The sequence below is a fragment of the Pseudophryne corroboree genome, chromosome 4, assembly GCF_028390025.1.
Source record: "Pseudophryne corroboree isolate aPseCor3 chromosome 4, aPseCor3.hap2, whole genome shotgun sequence".
Classification (NCBI taxonomy): domain Eukaryota; kingdom Metazoa; phylum Chordata; class Amphibia; order Anura; family Myobatrachidae; genus Pseudophryne; species Pseudophryne corroboree.
The window spans coordinates 330,527,726-330,547,667 of NC_086447.1; the positions used below are offsets into that span (position 1 = coordinate 330,527,726).

At 46.6% G+C, this 19,942-nt stretch overlaps 1 protein-coding gene across 2 annotated transcripts in view; it reads left to right on the forward strand.

Annotated features, from left to right (window-relative positions):
• OPA1 (OPA1 mitochondrial dynamin like GTPase) overlaps window positions 1-19,942 on the forward strand; it is a 255,182-nt gene that overhangs the window by 57,265 nt on the left and 177,975 nt on the right. For both annotated transcript variants that reach the window (XM_063916412.1, XM_063916413.1), the window contains exon 5: window positions 9,367-9,440. In XM_063916412.1, the coding sequence (XP_063772482.1) occupies window positions 9,367-9,440 (74 nt within the window). The remainder of the gene's footprint in view (window positions 1-9,366; window positions 9,441-19,942) is intronic.

Consider the following 19,942-nt stretch of genomic DNA (forward strand, 5'->3'; position numbering starts at 1 on the left):
TGGAGACATCACTTCACATAAATATCTTGGAGCTAAGGGCCATTTACAATGCCCTAAGCCAAGCAAGACCTCTGCTTCAAGGTCAGCCGGTGCTGATCCAGTCGGACAACATCACGGCAGTCGCCCACGTAGAGAAGCTGCAAGGATTTTTCGCTGGGCGGAAAATCATGTGATAGCATTGTCAGCAGTGTTCATTCCGGGAGTGGACAACTGGGAAACAGACTTCCTCAGCAGAAGTCTTCCACATGATTATAAACCGTTGGTAAAAACCAAAGGTGGACATGATGGCGTCCCGCCTAAACAAAAAATTGGACAGGTATTGCGCCAGGTCAAGGGACCCTCAGGCAATAGCTGTGGACGCTCTGGTAACACCGTGGGTGTACCAGTCAGTGTATGGGTTCCCTCCTCTTCCTCTTACCAAAAGTATTGAGAATTATAAGACGGAGGGGAGTAAGAACTATACTCGTGGCTCCGGATTGGCCAAGAAGGACTTGGTACCCGGAACTTCAAGAGATGCTCACGGAGGACCCGTGGCCTCTACCTCTAAGAAGGGACCTGCTCCATCAAGGACCCTATCTATTCCAAGACTTACCGCGGCTGCGTTTGATGGCAGGGCGGTTGAACGCCGGATCCTGAAGGAAAAAGGCATTCCGGTTGAAGTCATCCCTACCCTGATCAAAGCCAGGAAGGATGTAACCGCAAAGCATTATCACCACATTAGGCGAAAATATGTTGCGTGGTGCGAGGCCAGTAAGGCCCCGATGGAGGAATTTCAACTAGGTCGATTCCTGCATTTCCTGCAAACAGGAGTGTCTATGGGCCTAAAATTGGGGTCCATTAAGGTTCAAATTTCGGCCCTGTCAATTTTCTTCTAGAAAGAACTAGCTTCAGTTCCTGAAGTTCAGACGTTTGTAAAAGGGGTACTGCATATACAGCCTCCTTTTGTGCCTCCAGTGGCACCTTGGGATCTCAATGTAGTTTTGGGGTTCCTAAAGTCACAATGGTTTGAACCACTTCAATCTGTGGAGTTAAAATATCTCACATGGAAAGTGGTCATGCTGTTGGCCCTGGCCTAGGCCAGGCGCGTGTCAGAATTGGCGGCTTTATCCTGTAAAAGCCCTTATCTGATCTTCCATTCAGACAGGGCGGAATTGAGGACTCGTCCTCATTTTCTCCCTAAGGTGGTTTCAGCGTTTCATCTGGACCAACCTATGGTGGTACCTGCGGCTACTAGTGACTTGGAGGACTCCAAGTTGTTGGACATAGTCAGGGCCCTGAAAATATGTTTCCAGGACGGCTGGAGTCAGAAAATCTGACTCGCTGTTTATCCTGTATGCACCCAACAAGCTGGGTGCTCCTGCTTCTAAGCAGACTATTGCTCGTTGGATTTGTAATACAATTCAGCTTGCACATTCTGTGGCAGGCCTGCCACAGCCAAAATCTGTAAAAGCCCATTCCACAAGGAAGGTGGGCTCATCTTGGGCGGCTGCCCGAGGGGTCTCGGCTTTACAACTTTGCCGAGCAGCTATTTGGTCAGGGGCAAATAAGTTTGCTAAATTCTACAAATTTGATACCCTGGCTGAGGAGGACCTGGAGTTCTCTCATTCGGTGCTGCAGAGTCATCCGCACTCTCCCGCCCGTTTGGGAGCTTTGGTATAATCCCCATGGTCCTTACGGAGTTCCCAGCATCCACTAGGACGTCAGAGAAAATAAGAATTTACTTACCGATAATTCTATTTCTCGTAGTCCGTAGTGGATGCTGGGCGCCCATCCCAAGTGCGGATTGTCTGCAATACTTGTACATAGTTATTGTTAACTAAATCGGGTTATTGTTGTTGTGAGCCATCTACCCAGAGGCTCCTCTGTTATCATGCTGTTAACTGGGTTCAGATCACAGGTTGTACCGTGTGATTGGTGTGGCTGGTATGAGTCTTACCCGGGATTCATAAATCCTTCCTTATTGTGTACGCTCGTCCGGGCACAGTATCCTAACTGAGGCTTGGAGGAGGGTCATGGGGGGAGGAGCCAGTGCACACCAGGTAGTCCTAAAGCTTTACTTTTGTGCCCAGTCTCCTGCGGAGCCCGTCTATTCCCCATGGTCCTTACGGAGTTCCCAGCATCCACTACGGACTACGAGAAATAGAATTATCGGTAAGTAAATTCTTATTTTTTTCATATTTAAAAGAAAAATAACTTTTTTAAAGAGAGTCTGAATTGTAGTATGAAATAAAAATCATACATTTTGCCTAGATATTCAAATGCATATATTTATTAACAGTTTCTTATATAGCGCAGCAAATTCCATTACGCTTTGTATTGGTGAGCAAATCAATACATACAAATTTAAGCAATAACTATATGAAAAAGATAGATAGTATAGATATTTACTTGCTGGGTTCTGTACTTAACACTTACTGTATATGTGTTTCTTCTTGTGTGCTATGTTTGTATTGTGAGATATGGGGAATAAGGGGTGTGGTATGCCGGTGGCTGGGCTCCCGGCGACCAGCATACCGGCGCCGGAAGCCCGACCGCCGGCATACCGACAGCGTGGCAAGTGCAAATGAGCCCCGTGCGGGCTTGCCACGCTGCGGGCACGGGGGCGCGCTACGCGCGCCACACTATTTATTCTCCCTCCAGGGGGGGTCGTGGACCCCCACGAGAGAGATAAACTGTCGGTATGCCGGCTGTCGGGATTCCGGCGCCGGTATACTGTGCGCCGGGATCCCGACAGTCTGCAACCTGAAGACCACCCGGGAATAAGAGGACTCCTTTTCTGTCATAAAGTCATTCCATACTTGCCACTGTTCTGTGTATACGTATGTTTTCCATTTCTGGTTAGTAGTTCATAAAAGAAATAAGCAGGATTCAGGATTCCTTTCCAGGTTTTGCTAACATGCTTTTATGCTTCATAAACTCTTTTTCTTTTTCATCCACTAGGGGTCACTGGAGTACTCTTGGGATATGGACGGCTTCCACCGGAAGAAGGCACTGAATAAATTAATTTTGAGACTACTCCTCCCCTCCATATCCTGCAGCACTTCAGTGTTTTTTCTGTGCTCGACACAGTTAGAAGGCATAGTGGAGCTCGTCCACAAAGTTTTGGAATTTTTTTCTAAGTTTTTTTTTCTTCAATTTCCACGTCCTTTCCCCCCTTCTAACAGGCGTGGGTCAGGGACAGTGGAAGCGGCTGAGTAGCCGTGAGTGTCGGACCTCTCTGTAAAGAGCTCCCTCACTCCACTTGCAGGCTGCCTGCAGGAAAGCTGGACGGAGCTTGGATGAAAGCCCCGTCATAGACTTCTGTCACGGTCCAGGTATGTTGGGTTGGGGCGGTCAGCGCTTGCTGCCGCTCCACTGTGGGGGATTGTTTGGTACTCACCGCTGCCCGGAGCGCGTGTACATGGGCCGCTTCACGGTCCATGCGGCGCGCTCTCACTCTCCGGCCCCCAGCATCCTAGGAGACCGCTGCTCCCTGCGCAGCAGCAGCGCTGCTTGGCTACACAGACACGCCGCCATGCTATGTGTGGCGGGCGGGAGCACGTGTGCATAGGCCGCTCCACGGCTCTATGCAGCACGCTCTCTGCTTCCGCCATCCGCCCGCAGCAGCCGAGGAGTTCCGTTGTCCGGGGCCTACAGGACAGGCCGCTCACACGGCCCTTTGCAAAAACTTCCACAGGCCCAGACCCGGTGCTGTACACGGAGGTCGTGGGAGTGGGGGGGGAGACTTTAACAGTATTGGGCAGTGTTAAGTTTTAAGAAAAAAACTTGGTGCTTAGTATGTTTAATGTTCTCCTGTCTGTTCCAGGTTTCCTATTTTACATCTCAGCTAAGAGTGGTACTAGGGGAATTTTGGGGTCAGTTTTCGTATTAGCAGGCACTGCACTTGCCTAAGATATATACCAGGAACTTTGGTGTTATTACTGAGTCGTGCAGTCTGTCTGTGTGGAGTTTGTATTGTCTGTCATAATGAGTAAGACACCAGCAAAATCTAAGAAACATTTGTCATGTCATGTCTGTAAGAGTGTGTTGCCTGATGGATCCACCACATGTACAGCATGTGTTGTTAATACAGCCATAAATACGATTTCCATTCCAGAAGTAAAGCCAGCATCTCAGGACCCTCCGTGGGCTTTACTTGCAGATGTATTAGTTGGTTTACAATCAGAGCTGGCCGCCTCTCGTGAAGAAAGAGAGGCGGCAAGATCTGAGTTTAAAATGAGACCATTTGAGTTACCTGGAGAATCTCAAACTGGTCATAAGTCCACCTTGAGTGGAAAAGATAAGTTTCCTTTTCCTACTAATTTTCCTGTCTCTGGGATACTAGATCTCACTGAACAGGAGTATGAGGAGGGCGAAATAGAACAACAGTCAGAAGGTGACGACTTTGACAGCCCAGGTATTGACAATCTCATCAGAGCAGTTCGTCAGTCGCTGGAGTTTACAGAAACTGAGGAGCCACTGACGAATGATGAAGTAGTCTTTACTAAACGACAGAGATCTCCGATGTGTTTCCCTATCTCGGAATCTCTTAATAAAATGTTACTGGAGTCACGGAAAAATCCGGACAAACGGTTTTCTATTCCTCGTAGATTTAAATCGAGTTACCCGTTTCCAGAGGCCATGACAGCTACATGGGAGAACCCACCATTGGTGGATTCATCCGTATCTAAACTTACGAGGAAGTTAACCATACCAGTACCAACTGCTACTACACTTAAAGACCCTGCAGATCGTAAAATAGAGGCTATGCTAAGGTCCATGTATACAGCAACTGGAGTGCTGTTAAGACCTGGGTTGGTTGGCATTTGGGTTACTAAAGCTTTAATGGTATGGATAAAAGAGCTCAAGTCGGCTCTGCAAGATGATCATCTTATACTTCTCGCAGATCAAATCTGGGAAGCTGCTGAATATTTATGTACAGCTTCTACTGACGTCTGTCAGCTTACTTCTCGCCTGTCCTCATCGCTAGTCATAGTACGACGAGCACTTTGGCTGCGTTCGTGGCAGGCGGAGACGGAGGTTAAAAAAGGTATAGAGGCATTGCCTTATGATGGCGAGAAACTTTTTGGTCCTGAATTGGACAAATGGATTTCTGAGGCTACTGGAGGGAAGTCTGTTTTTCTTCCTTCGCCTACAACTATACCTAAACGGAAATATTCTGGTCCGGCGTTCAAATCCTTTAGAACTCAGCCCTTTCGTGGGCAGGGCACAGGAGCAGTCACGCCGGGCAGAAGAGGTCGGGGACGTAGTGCCCGACAATCCAATGCACGTCGTCAAGACACCAAGACCACTAACAAACCAGTGGCATGACGGGCTCCCAGCCCATCTCGGATCCCCAATTGTGGGAGCACGCCTTCAGAGCTTTCAGGGGGCGTGGCTGCAGACGTCCACAGATGGGTGGATCCGCAATTTAGTATTAGAGGGTTACAAAATAGAGTTCGATTATCTTCCGACAGGAAGATTTTTCACGACAGGACTGCCTGTGTCGGACGACAAGAAAGCAGTTCTGCAGGTTGCCATTCAGTCTCTGCTGAATGCTGCAGTGATAATTCCAGTCCCTGTGCAGGAACAGGGGCAGGGTTATTATTCCAGTCTGTTTCTGGTACCAAAACCAGATGGCTCAGTCAGGCCAATATTGAACCTAAAAGGTCTCAATCATTACGTCACTTACCACAGATTCAAGATGGAATCTCTCAGGTCAGTAATTGCAGGGTTAGAGCCACAGGAATTCATGATTGCACTAGATCTCAAGGATGCGTATTTGCACATTCCGATTTGGCCACCTCACCAAAGTTTTTTAAGGTTTGCGATAAGGCGAGACCATTACCAATTTCAGGCTCTACCGTTTGGCCTCTCATCAGCGCCTCGGGTATTCACCAAGGTAATGTCCGTGATGACAGCTCATCTCAGGTCCCTAGGGGTAATAATTGTTCCGTATTTAGACGATCTACTCATAAAGGCTCCGTCTCAACAATTGCTTCTCCAACATGCCTTGCTAACGTACAATGTACTAGTTCAGCACGGTTGGATAGTCAGTTTAAAGAAATCACATCTAATTCCGTGTCAACGACTTCAATTCCTAGGGATGATTCTCGATACAGTAAAACAAAGGGTTTACTTGCCACAACAGAAAGTACAGGGCATTCGTCATCTGGTGCAATTAGTGCTCAAGCCACGCACAGTCTCAGTACATTTGTGCATTCGCCTTTTAGGCACAATGGTGGCGGCTTTCGAAGCACTTCAGTTCGGAAGATTTCACTCACGTCCGTTTCAACTGGAGGTGTTAGCACAGTGGTCGGGATCACATCTGCAGCTGCACCACAGGGTGAGGTTGTCACCACAAGTCAGGGTGTCTCTTCTCTGGTGGTTAAAAATACACAATCTATCTGCAGGGAGACGATTCGGAGTCGCGAATTGGATAATTCTGACAACGGACGCAAGTCTCAGAGGTTGGGGAGCTGTAGTTCAGAGTTATCGGCTCCAGGGCCTCTGGGCGGATCACGAAAGATCGCTATCCATAAATGTTCTGGAACTCAGGGCGATTTACAATGCTCTAAGACAAGCGGTGTACATGTTTCGTTTTCAGACTGTGCAGGTGCAGTCAGACAATGCGACGGCAGTCGCATACATAAACAAACAAGGAGGAACGAGAAGCCGCATGGCTATGCGGGAAGTAGCTCGGATCCTCAGATGGGCCGAATATCACCAGGTGATATTATCGGCAGTGTTCATTCCTGGAGTGGACAACTGGGAGGCAGATTTTCTCAGTCGTCGGGATTTTCATCCAGGAGAGTGGGCATTAAATCCAGAAGTTTTTCAGATGTTGATCCAGAAGTGGGGTTACCCTCAGGTGGATCTAATGGCATCCCGCCACAATCATCAGGTGTCAAGATATGTGTCCAGAACAAGAGATCCAAGGGCAGTGGCGGTGGATGCTCTCACAGCCACGTGGCCATACAGCCTTGTGTATCTGTTTCCACCGTTTCCGCTGCTCCCGCTGGTGCTAAAACGGATCAAGAGAGGGTTCGTCACAGTCATTCTAATAGCGCCTCATTGGCCTCGGAGGGCTTGGTTCTCGGATCTTCTCGGGTTACTCGCAGACGATCCATGGCCACTCCCACTACGTCCGGACCTGTTACAACAGGGTCCGTTCCTCTACCCCGATTTAGCGCGGCTGCGTTTGACGGGGTGGCTGTTGAAAAGGCCATCTTAAGGAAAGAGGGCATTCCTGAGTCTGTTATACCAACCATGGTACGAGCTAGGAAGCCGGTTACGGCAGCTCATTATTATAGAATTTGGCGTACTTATATAGGTTGGTGTGAAGCTCGGAAATTTCCGACATCGTCTTTTAAATTATCCCGTCTTTTGTTATTTTTACAGATGGGGTTAGATGGAGGACTACGTCTTTCCACACTAAAGGTGCAGGTATCTGCGTTGTCAATTTATTTTCAAAGGAAATTGGCCTCGTTGCAGTCAATACATACGTTTCTACAGGGTGTAAAGAGGATACAGCCTCCTTTCATTCCACCTACAGCACCATGGGACTTGAATCTGGTTTTAGATTTCTTACAGTCCGATTACTTTGAACCCTTACAACAAGTGGATATTAAATTTCTCACTTGGAAAACGATTTTTCTTTTAGCCTTAGCCTCGGCTAAGCGTGTTTCAGATTTGGGTGCCTTGTCATGCAAGTCACCGTATTTAATTTTTCATGATGACAGAGCGGAACTTCGGACGAATCCCGTTTTTCTACCAAAAGTAGTGTCGTCTTTTCACATCAATCAACCAATAGTAGTTCCTGTGTTAACAGGAGATTCTGGAACGTTGGATGTAGTTCGCGCATTGCGCATCTATGTTTCCCGAACGTCTACTCTGCGTAAGACAGATACGTTGTTTGTTCTCTATGACGCAGCTAAGAGGGGTTGGCCAGCCTCTAAGCAGACCTTATCCAGATGGATCAAACTGACTATACGTCAGGCTTACCTTTATGCTAAGTTACAGCCACCTACTTCAGTAACAGCTCATTCCACACGTTCTGTGGGGACGTCATGGGCAGCGAGTCGTGGGGCTTCTACGACACAGCTTTGCCGTGCGGCTACTTGGTCGTCAGTGCACACGTTTGTGCGCTTTTACAAGTTTGATACGTTCGCGGCATCAGCATCTAGCTTTGGCCGTTTAGTGTTACAAGTGCCAAACAGCTCTCCCGCCACGGAGGAGACTTTGGTACATCCCAAGAGTACTCCAGTGACCCCTAGTGGATGAAAAAGAAAATAGGATTTTGGTACTTACCAGGTAAATCCTTTTCTTTGAATCCATAGGGGGCACTGGACGCCCACCCAGAGCAGTTTACCTGTTTTAGGAGTTCAGTGGTTCTTATGGTAACACACTTTCACGACTGGTTTAAATTTAACAAGGGTTAATCAGTTATGGTGTCAACTGTTTAGTTGTCTGTTACGTTGTGTCAACTTTATTGTTGTCTGTGAGACTATATGTAATTCTCCTTTTGTCAAGCTCTCTATCGATCCTGTTCGGCTCAGTAAAAAACACTGAAGTGCTGCAGGATATGGAGGGGAGGAGTAGTCTCAAAATTAATTTATTCAGTGCCTTCTTCCGGTGGAAGCCGTCCATATCCCAAGAGTACTCCAGTGCCCCCTATGGATTCAAAGAAAAGGATTTACCTGGTAAGTACCAAAATCCTATTTTCACCTATTTTGATAATTTTTCACAGGTCACAATTTGGTTAGTGAAGCCATAGGAGCTTCTGATCTGCTTCTCTTGTTAGATGTGTAATGCCCTCTCTATTGCCATTGTATTCAGTACTATATAACTGCAAACTGATTTGCAGATTAAGTGTATTCCCAGCCGGGGTATTTGGGGCAGGGCTGTGTTTACAATATAAGCGGGAATGGGTTAATGTTGAATGTATTAGTTTTATACCATTTTATGATTTTGTGCCAGTTTTTCTTTACCATGCACATGATAAATGAGGTGGTGTTGGGTAGTGGCGCACAAACATCTGGGTATTCAATTATTTGAGTGAATTCATTTACAATTCCTTGCATCAGCCTTAATATTAAATACATTTCTGATGGGGGGCGGCGATAAAAGGCATCAGAGACGCAATTTTTTTTCCTTTCCCATTACTGTAACCTGTGGAATTGAAAGTTTCTTGGCTATTCCTGGAAAGGAAGCCTGGGACAGTAGCCTGTTGTTCTGTGGAACTGTATTCATCCTATTGTTATTGAATGGTATAGTCACATATCATTATAGGGATAAATATAACAACAGAGTTGGCTGACATGTCTAATAGCTCAGATCAGTTTGGAGTGATCATACTTGATATGCATGATGATCTTTCTCTACCAGGCCCTGGAGGTGAGACTGCTTTCAAAGCTACAGACAGTCAGAGTTTTGACAGCTCTGAGAAGCAATACAAGAAGGTGAGCTAAAATGTTACTTATACTGGCCAAAACGTTCATGTACAGGCTTACATGTCCTCTTATATTAGTTTAAAATCTTTTAGAAAACGATGCCAGCATCTGGGCTAATAGGATAGCCCCCGACGATCCTACTAGCAGCAGGAAAGTACCGCTGCTATTAGCATACCGCCTTATGTATGATTATGTGATTGTGCAAAATTGGGAAACTATACTGCATTGTTAGACAACTAGTAAGTTTTAGAACAGTGTACACTGGTTCTGCCCCTGCCTCTGGTCTGCTGTTACTGTACTTACCCTACATAGTCATCTCTAAGCACCGGCCTAAAGAGACTGCACCCGTGTGCAGTGTAGATGGCGCTGGCTCTGGAATATCCTGGGTCTGCACCTCAGTGTGAAAGGGGTAAGTCCTGGGTCAGACCCGGGATTTTGTGTAAAAGTGATATAATCTGATATTCTAGATGAGCAGCAACACTTTGGTTTATGCACCAGTCAGTGTATTGTGTAGGAGTGCACAGCTGACCAAACTAGTCCTTTTCTGCTTACCACATAAAACTGAATGTGATACATACGCAGGTACACCCAGTGGTGTACATTTATTTTAAATACTCACTTTTCTCTAACGTCCTAAGTGGATGCTGGGGACTCCGTCAGGATCATGGGGTTTAGCGGCTCCGCAGGAGACAGGGCACAATAATAAAAGCTTTAGGATCAGGTGGTGTGCACTGGCTCCTCCCCCTATGACCCTCCTCCAAGCCTCAGTTAGATTTTTGTGACCGGCCGAGAAGGGTGCAATCTAGGTGGCTCTCCTGAGCTGCTTAGAATAAAAGTTTAAGTTAGGTTTTTTATTTTCAGTGAGTCCTGCTGGCAACAGGCTCACTGCTACGAGGGACTTAGGGGAGAGAAGTAAACTCACCTGCGTGCAGGATGGATTTGCTTCTTAGGCTACTGGACACCATTAGCTCCAGAGGGAGTCGGAACACAGGTCTCACCCTGGGGTTCGTCCCGGAGCCGTGCCGCCGACCCCCCTTGCAGATGCCGAAGTTGAAGAGGTCCAGAGGTCCAGAAACAGGCGGCAGAAGACTTTCAGTCTTCATAAGGTAGCGCACAGCACTGCAGCTGTGCGCCATTGTTGTCAGCACACTTCATACCAGCGGTCACTGAGGGTGCAGGGCGCTGGGGGGGGCGCCCTGGGCAGCAATGTATTATACCTTTTTTATGGCTAAAATACATCACATATAGCCCTTGAGGCTATATGGATGTATTTAACCCCTGCCAAATCTCACAAACTCCGGGAGAAGAGCCCGCCGTTTTAGGGGGCGGGGCCTATTCTCCTCAGCACACGGCGCCATTTTCCTGCTCAGCTCTGCTGTGAGGAAGGCTCCCAGGCTCTCCCCTGCACTGCACTACAGAAACAGGGTTAAAACAGAGAGGGGGGGCACTTATTTGGCGATATGATTACATATGTGAAAATGCTATAAGGGAAAACACTTGTATAAGGGGTTGTCCCTGTATAATTATAGCGTTTTTGGTGTGTGCTGGCAAACTCTCCCTCTGTCTCCCCAAAGGGCTAGTGGGGTCCTGTCCTCTATCAGAGCATTCCCTGTGTGTGTGCTGTGTGTCGGTACATGTGTGTCGACACGTAGGAGGACGATGTTGGTGAGGAGGCGGAGCAAATTGCCTGTATTGGTGATGTCACTCTCTAGGAAGTCGACACCGGAATGGATGGCTTATTTAGGAATTACGTGATAATGTCAACACGATGCAAGGTCGGTTGACGACATGAGACGGCCGGCAAACAAATTAGTACCTGTCCAGGCGTCTCAGACACCGTCAGGGGCTTGTAAAAACGCCCATTTACCTCAGTTGGTCGACACAGACACGGACACTGACTTCAGTGTCGACGGTGAAGAAACAAACGTATTTTCCTTTAGGGCCACACGTTACATGTTAAGGGCAATGAAGGAGGTGTTACATATTTCTGATACTACAAGTACCACAAATAAGGGTATTATGTAGGGTGGGAATAATCTACTTGTAGTTTTTCCTGAATCAGATAAATTAAAGTGTGTGATGATACGTGGGTTTCCTCCGATAGAAAATTATTGGAGGTATACCCTTTCCCGCCAGAAGTGAGGGCGAGTTGGGAAACGCACCTTAGGGTGGATAAGGCGCTCACACGCTTATAAAAACAAGTGGCGTTACCGTCTCCAGATACGGCCGCCCTCAAAGAGCCAGCTGATAGGAAGCTGAAAAATATCCTAAAAAGTATATACACACATACTGGTGTTATACTACGACCAGCAATCGCCTCAGCCTGGATGTGCAGCGCTGGGGGGGCTTGGTCGGATTTCCTGACTGAAAATATTGATACCCTTGACAGGAACAATATTTTATTGACTATAGAGCATTTTAAGGATGCATTTCTATATATGCGAGATGCGCAGAGGGATATTTGCATTCTGGCATCAAGAGTAGATGTGATGTCCATATCTGCCAGACGATGTTTATAGACACGACAGTGGTCAGGTGATGCAGATTCCAGACGGCACATGGAAGTATTGCCGTATAAAGGGGCGGTCCATCGGACCTGGTGGCCATGGCAACAGCTGGAAAATCCACTTTTGTTACCCCAAGTCACATCTCAGCAGAAAAGGACACAGTCTTTTCAGTCTCAGTCCTTTCGTACCCATAAAGGCAGGCGGGCAAAAGGCCAGTCATATCTGCCCAGGGTTAGAGGAAAGGGAAGAAGACTGCAGCAGGCAGCCCATTCCCAGGAACAGAAGTCCTCCACAGCTTCTGCCAAGTCCGCAGCATGACGCTGGGGCCATACAAGCGGACTCGGGTGCGGTGGGGGGTCATCTCAAGATTTTCAGCACGCAGTGGGCTCACTCGCAAGTGGACTCCTGGATCCTACACGTAGTATCCCAGGTGTACATTGGAAATTCGAGACGTCTTCCCCTCACAAGTTCCTGAAGTCTGCTTTACCAACGTCTCCCTCCGACAGGGAGGCAGTATTGGAAAAAAATTCACAGGCTGTATTCCCAGCAGGTGATAATCAAAGTACCCCTCCTACAACAAGGGAAGGGGTATTATTCCACACTATATTGTGGTACTGAAGCCAAACGGCTCAGTGAGATCTATAAGATTTGAACAATTACATACAAGGGTTCAAATCAAGATGGAGTCACTCAGAGCAGTGATAGCGAACCAGGACGATATGGTGTCACTGGATATCAGGGACGCTTACCTACATGTCCAAATTTTGCCCTTCTCACCAAGGGTATCTCAGGTTCGTGGTACAGAACTGTCACTATCAGTTCAGACGCTGCCGTTTGGATTGTCCACGGCACCCCGGGTCTTTACCATGGTAATGGCCGAAATGATGATTCTTCCTAAAAGAAATATGGACGCTTTCCTGATAAGGGCAAGGTCCAGAGAACAGTTGGCGGTCGGAGTAGCACTATCTCAAGTAGTTCTACGACAGCACGAGTGGATTCTAAATATTCCAAAATCGCAGCTTTTTCCGACGACACGTCTAATGTTCCTAGGAATGATTCTGGACACAGTCCAGGAAAGGATGTTTTCTCCCGGAGAAGAAGACCAGGGAGTTATCCGAGCTAGTCAGGAACCTCCTAAAACCAGGAAAAGTATCAGTGCATCATTGCACAAGGGTCCTGTGAAAAATGGTGGTTTCTTACAAAGCGATCCCATTCGGTAGTTTTCACGCAAGAACCTTTCAGTGGAATCTGCTGGGAAAATGGTCCGGATCGCATCTTCAGATGCATCAGCGGATAACCCTGTCTCCAAGGACAAGGGTGTTTTCTTCTGCGGTGGCTGCAGAGTGCTCATCTATGAAAGGGCCGCAGATTCGACATTCAGGACTGGGTCCTGGTGACCACGGATGCCAGCCTGAGTGGCTGGGGAGCAGTCACACAAGGAAAAAATTTCCAGGGAGTGTGATCAAGTCTGGAGACTTCTCTCCACATAAATATACTGGAGCTAAGGGCAATTTACAAGGCTCTAAGCTTAGCAAGACCTCTGCTTCAAGGTCAGCTGGTATTGATCCAGTGGGACAACATCACGGCAGTCGCCCACGTAAACAGACAGGGCGGCACATGAAGCAGGAGGGAAATGGCAGAAACTGCAAGGATTCTTCGCTGGGCGAAAAATCATGTGATAACACTCTCAGCAGTGTTAATTCCGGGAGTGGAAAACTGGGAAGCAAACTTCCTCAGCAGGCATAACCTCCACCCGGGAGAGTGGGGACTTCAGCGGGAAGTCTTCCACATGATTGTAAACCGTTGGGAAAAACCAAAGGTGGACATGATGGCGTCCCGCCTGAACAAAAAACTAGACAAATATTGCGCCAGGTCAAGGGACCCTCAGGCAATAGCGGTGGACGCTCTGGTAACACTGTGGGTGTACCAGTCAGGGTATGTGTTCCCTCCTATGCATCTCATACCAAAAGTACTGAGAATCATAAGAAGGAGATGAGTAAGAACGATACTTGTGGTTCCGGATGGGTCAAGAAGGACTTGGTACCCGGAACTTCAAGAGATGCTCACGGAAGAACCGTGGCCTCTACCTTTAAGAAAGGACCTGCTCCAGCAGGGGCCTTGTCTGTTCCAAGACTTACCGCGGCTGCGTTTGACGGCATGGCAGTTGAACGCCGGATCCTGAAAGGGCATTCCAGATGAAGTCATCCCTACCCTGGTCGAAGCCAGGAAGGATGTAACCGCAAAACATTTTCACCGCATTTGGCGAAAATATGTTGCGTGGTGTGAGGCCAAGAAGGTCCCTACAGAGGAATTCCAACTGGGTCGTTTCCTACATTTCCTGAAAACAGGACTGTCTATGGGCCTAAAATTAGGGTCCATTAAGGTTCAAATTTCGAGTCGACCCTGTCAAATTTCTTCCAGAAAGAACTGGCTTCAGTGCCTGAAGTTCAGACGTTTGTAAAAGGGGTACTGCATATACAGCCTCCTTTTGTGCCCCCAGTGGCACCTTGGGATCTCAATGTTGTTTTGAGTTTCCTAAAGTCACATTGGTTTGATCCACTCACCACTGTGGAATTAAAATATTTCACATGGAAGGTGAAGATTCTATTAGCCCTGGCTTCAGCCAGGCGTGTGTCAGAATGGGCGGCCTTATCATATAAAAGCCCTTACTTAATTTTTCATTCTGACAGGGCAGAATTGAGGACTCGTCCTCAATTTCTCCTTAAGGTGTTTTCTGTTTTTCACATGAACCAACCTATTGTGGTACCTGCGGCTACTAGGGACTTGGAGGACTCCAAGTTACTTGACGTTGTCAGGGCCCTGAAAATATATGTTTCCAGGACGACTGGAGTCAGAAAATCTGACTCGCTGTTTAGCCTGTATGCACCCAACAAGATGGGTGTTCCTGCTTCTAAGCAGACGATTGCTCGCTGGATTTGTAGTACAATTCAGCTTGCACATTCTGTGGCAGGCTTGCCACAGCCAAAATCAGTAAAAGCCCATTCCACAAGGAAGTGGGCTCATCTTGGGCGGCTGCCCGAGGGGTCTCGGCTTTACAACTTTGCCGAGCTGCTACTTGGTCAGGGGCACACCCTGACTGAGGAGGACCTGGAGTTCTCTCATTCGGTGCTGCAGAGTCATCCGCACTCTCCCGCCCGTTTGGGAGCTTTGGTATAATCCCCATGGTCCTGACGGAGTCCCCAGCATCCACTTAGGACGTTAGAGAAAATAAGAATTTACTTACCGATAATTCTATTTCTCGTAGTCCGTAGTGGATGCTGGGCGCCCATCCCAAGTGCGGATTGTCTGCAATACTTGTACATAGTTATTGTTACAAAAATCGGGTTATTCTTGTTGTGAGCCATCTTTTCAGAGGCTCCTTCGTTGTTATCATACTGTTAACTGGGTTCAGATCACAGGTTGTACGGTGTGATTGGTGTGGCTGGTATGAGTCTTACCCGGGATTCAATATCCTTCCTTATTATGCACGCTCGTCCGGGCACAGTATCCTAACTGAGGCTTGGAGGAGGGTCATAGGGGGAGGAGCCAGTGCACACCACCTGATCCTAAAGCTTTTATTATTGTGCCCGGTCTCCTGCGGAGCCGCTAAACCCCATGGTCCTGACGGAGTCCCCAGCATCCACTACGGACTACGAGAAATAGAATTATCGGTAAGTAAATTCTTATTTTTTCCTACTTTGTACACGTAACTATTTGCTTTTATTTTATACTTGTATGTCTTGAATATTTCACTAGCGCTGTTCTGATGAATATTTTATAAATACCCAATAAAAGTTGTATTTTATTTCTACCGTATGTTTGTGCATCTTCTAATAGGGGTATCCAATTACCGTCGAAAAGCATTGGGTGTGAAAAACAACAGTTTTTTTTTTTTTTTTCTCCAATATTTTTTCCGGGCAGTCATAGAAGCATAGAATTTGACGGCAGATCAGAATCACTTGGCCCATCTAGTCAGCCCCTCTCATAGGGCCTGATTCAGTGGTGCACGCGGCTGAAAGAACGGATGTTAGGAGCGAAAAATCAGCAAACTGAGCGCATGCAGTCCCGTACCAGTCCTTACTGCGTGGACCACAGAGTGTTATGATGCCCGCAGTTGCGTATAAGGACAAATACTATCTGCGCAACCCCTTTAGGTTTATAAGGACGTTAATTTGAAAAAGATAGGAAGAAATAATGGTGTGAAAAGACAGAGAAAAAGGAAGATATGGGGTATAATTTGATTAGTAGAGAATGGTGCAGCCCATAGGTAAACTAGTACCCTTACTAGTGTGGACTGAATAAATAGGAAAAAACCTTGGCGCACCAGGGGTAAAGAAGAGAATGCCAGGGGGGAGTGGTCAGACTGATTCTAAATTTATTTGTACATATAAAACATATTCATTAAATAATAAAATTTAATTTAAAGAAAATAGCACACTTTAGCTTAGCATATACAAAATGAATGCAACAATGTGATAATGATCTATTGTTTTTCACAAATAGTCGTATCAGTGTGCCAATACTCATAAATATAAATATAATTCAATGCTTGCTCCAAAAGGCATGAGAGAAAAAGTCCCGAGACCTGTTTATCCCACGTGGATAGTAATAAATGTCCTTTAGAATAGCAGTTTTTTATTTATTTATATGGGTCTTCCTATTTACTTGTACTACCGTGTATCACCTCGTTCCAGCCGCTTAAGTTAAGTAGCTGATGGGTTTCTTATAAAGATCACGGTCTAATGTACCCTTTTCCACTGTGGCTGTTTATATTGTATTAGTGATTTTCAGGACTCTTCCTTTTTGTACAGCACACATATGCAAAATAGTGTTTATCCGGTAACAGTACCTGTAAACCGTGAGTGTACTGGGTCCTCCGTTCCCTCCTTTCCCACGGGTCCGTAACTGCAGGACCTCTAGTGGGACCGGACAGCCGATTCCCAGAGCTCCGATACAGCGCGTATCGTCTGGCCCGCAAGCGTGGAACGCAGGCCAGTAGCTTCCGGTTTCGCGGCTTCCGGGATTTACGTGTCGTCAGCAGATCAGTGGTGATTGGGGTTGAGCTCCAGCTCCTGAAGTTGACATGCAGCAATCCAACGCGTTTCTCCCATCCAGGGCTTCGTCAGGGATACTCACTATTGCATGAGGTGGCTTCTGCGATCCATGGGCAGTTCAGGGCGGAGACTGGGAGGTGACCTAAAGTCTTTGCAAGTTATGTGAGGAACATCGGTGTGTTATGGGAGGGACATAGGTGCGTTATGGGAGTGGCATTTTATAGGAGTGGCATGGGTGTGTTATGGGCAGTGGTGGCCCCGGAGCATACTTCTCTATTTTTGACGCCTCCTGTCTGGGGGGCGAGAGAAGTCAGAAGATCAGACGCAGCAGGGAACTTTGGGGGGGGGGGGGGTTGGCACTGACATAAGCCCCGCCCACACCTAGGGAACTGCTGCAGTCCCACATCCACTGGAAGGGGTGGGGCTAAAATGACATGATTTGCATCATTTTAGCCCCTCCCCCTACCCCACGGACCTGCCTGCTCTTCCTGGGGATCTGCCTGCTCTTCCTGGGGTGCAGGGGGCTACCCCAAAAATCGGGAGCCTCCCGCAACTTCCGTAAAGTAGTCAAAGTGGCTCCAGAGGTGAGGACGCAGCACAGTCCAAAATTCATCCTATTAGGATTCCCCCCCAAAAAATCATTCTCATGCGAAAATACACCGGTTCAGTGAAACCTGTGTGTTTTCGTGTTCGTGTCCCCGAAATTCCGGCGCTTAATCCCTTATAAGCTGCACCTCGAACTGCCTTTTTGGGTTCAATAGCATAGCTTGGGACGAATCCATTACCCGCGGGTAAATACTGCGGCTGATTGGATACCCCAAGACAGCAACTTTTTTCTCTTTCACTGTTGTTGCTGTATGATTAAGCGGTCATGTCTGACTGAGTCACACCAATACAGGTTGAGTATCCCATATCCAAATATTCCAAATTACGGAATATTCCGAAATACGGAATTTTTTGAGTGAGAGTGAGATAGTGAAACCTTTGTTTTCTGATGTCTCAATGTACACAAACTTTGAATAATACACAAAGTTATTAAAAATATTGTATTAAATGACCTTCAGGCTGTGTGTATAAGATGTATATGAAACATAAATGAATTGTGTGTATGTACACAAACTTTGTTTAATGCACAGTTTATTAAAAATATTAGCTAAAATTACCATCAGGCTGTGTGTATAAGGTATATATGAAACATAAATTCATTATGTGCTTAGACTTGGGTCCCATCACCATGATGTATGCGATTATTCCAAAATACGGAAAAATCCGATATCCAAAATACTTCTGGTCCCAAGCATTTTGAATATGAGATACTCAACTGCAAATGAGCTGTGGTAGGACAAGTCTGCAGTATAGTTTATAATTGCCACCTCATACATTTGTCATATTTTGGTAGGTGTATATGGCTGCATCTGTGGCTGTAACCTTTAGCAGTAAAGTCCCCAAACAGTTGTTTTAAACTAGGCATTATTCTTTCTCTTCCATTTATGAGTGGCTATACATGTGTTTTGTGTACTGCTGGAGGATAAAAGGGAATTTGTTTGTACATAGTCTAATGCTGGTAGGGGATTTCATTTTTTTCTTTTTGTAAATTAGGTAAGAGTAGGTTTATAGTGATAGTAATGTTACTTTTCCTTCTGTAACATGTGGCTAAAGGCCCGTACACACTGGTCGATGTATCGGCCGTTCTCTTGAACGGCCGATACATCGCGGAACCGTCGGCCAGTGTGTACGGGCGATACGTCTGTGAACTCCGTCGTTCACAGACGTATCGCGTCGGCCGCGCAGCACAGCCGACAGCCAATATATCTAACGATATATTGGCCCGTCGCTGTGTGTGTACGGGGCGGTCGTCCGACCGCCCGTACACATGCTGCGGCGGCCGGCGGTGATTGACAGGTGAACTGGGCAGGCGCGAGCGCCCGCCCAGTTCATGACGTCAGTCCCTTGACGGATCGGGCTGTGTGTACGCACAGCACACTGCCCGATCCGTACATAGATATATCTGCAGATCAATTGATCTGCAGATATATCTAATAGTGTGTACCCACCTTAAGAGAGTGGAGCTTACCTACCGTCTGTGCAAGCAATCCACAATCAAAATAAAAAATTGTAAATGTTTATTAATGTACTCTTTTGTTTTTGTGTTGGTGTGAACAGTTTATGTTCTAAAGCAGAGGTCCTCAAACTCGGTCCTCAGGACCACACACAGTGCATGTTTTGCAGGTAACCCAGCAGGTGCACAGGTGTATTAATTACTCACTGACACATTTTAAAAGGTCCACAGGTGGAGCTAATTATTTCACTTGTGATTCTGTGAGGAGACCTGCAAAACATGCACTGTGTGGGCCCCCGAGGACCGAGTTTGAGGACCTCTGTTCTAAAGTGTAATCTTGTTATGGTTGTGTTTCTTATGCCCATGTTTAGGAGCCAAAAAATGGGATTGTATAAGTATTATTTTCTATTGCCTTATAGGGGAGTATTTATCAAAGCTACAAGAGAGATAGAATTGTGAGCGATAAAGTACTAACGAGCTTCTACCTTACATTTTACAGGCTGTGTTTGAAAAATGACAGCAGCTGATTAGTTGGTACTTTATCTCTCACAATTGTATCTCTTTTGTCAAAGTTTTGATAAATACCCTCCATAATCTTTGTAGATTTCAAGTTCCTATTGGAATATATGATGAGGTATTCCTATGGGTTTAGTATGAAATACCTACAATCAAAATCCCTACTGTCAAAATACCAACAACACTTGACCGACGGTCAAAATCCTGACAAGGTCAAAATACAGACAAGGTCAAAATACCAACTTTTAAAATACCGACATTTAAAATGTCGACAGATCAAAAAGTCGTCACAAGTTTTTCATAAATTTTTTGGTGTGTATGTCGGCATGGGCACCATGTAAGTGTACCATGTCCCCTCGCATGGCTTGCTGCGCT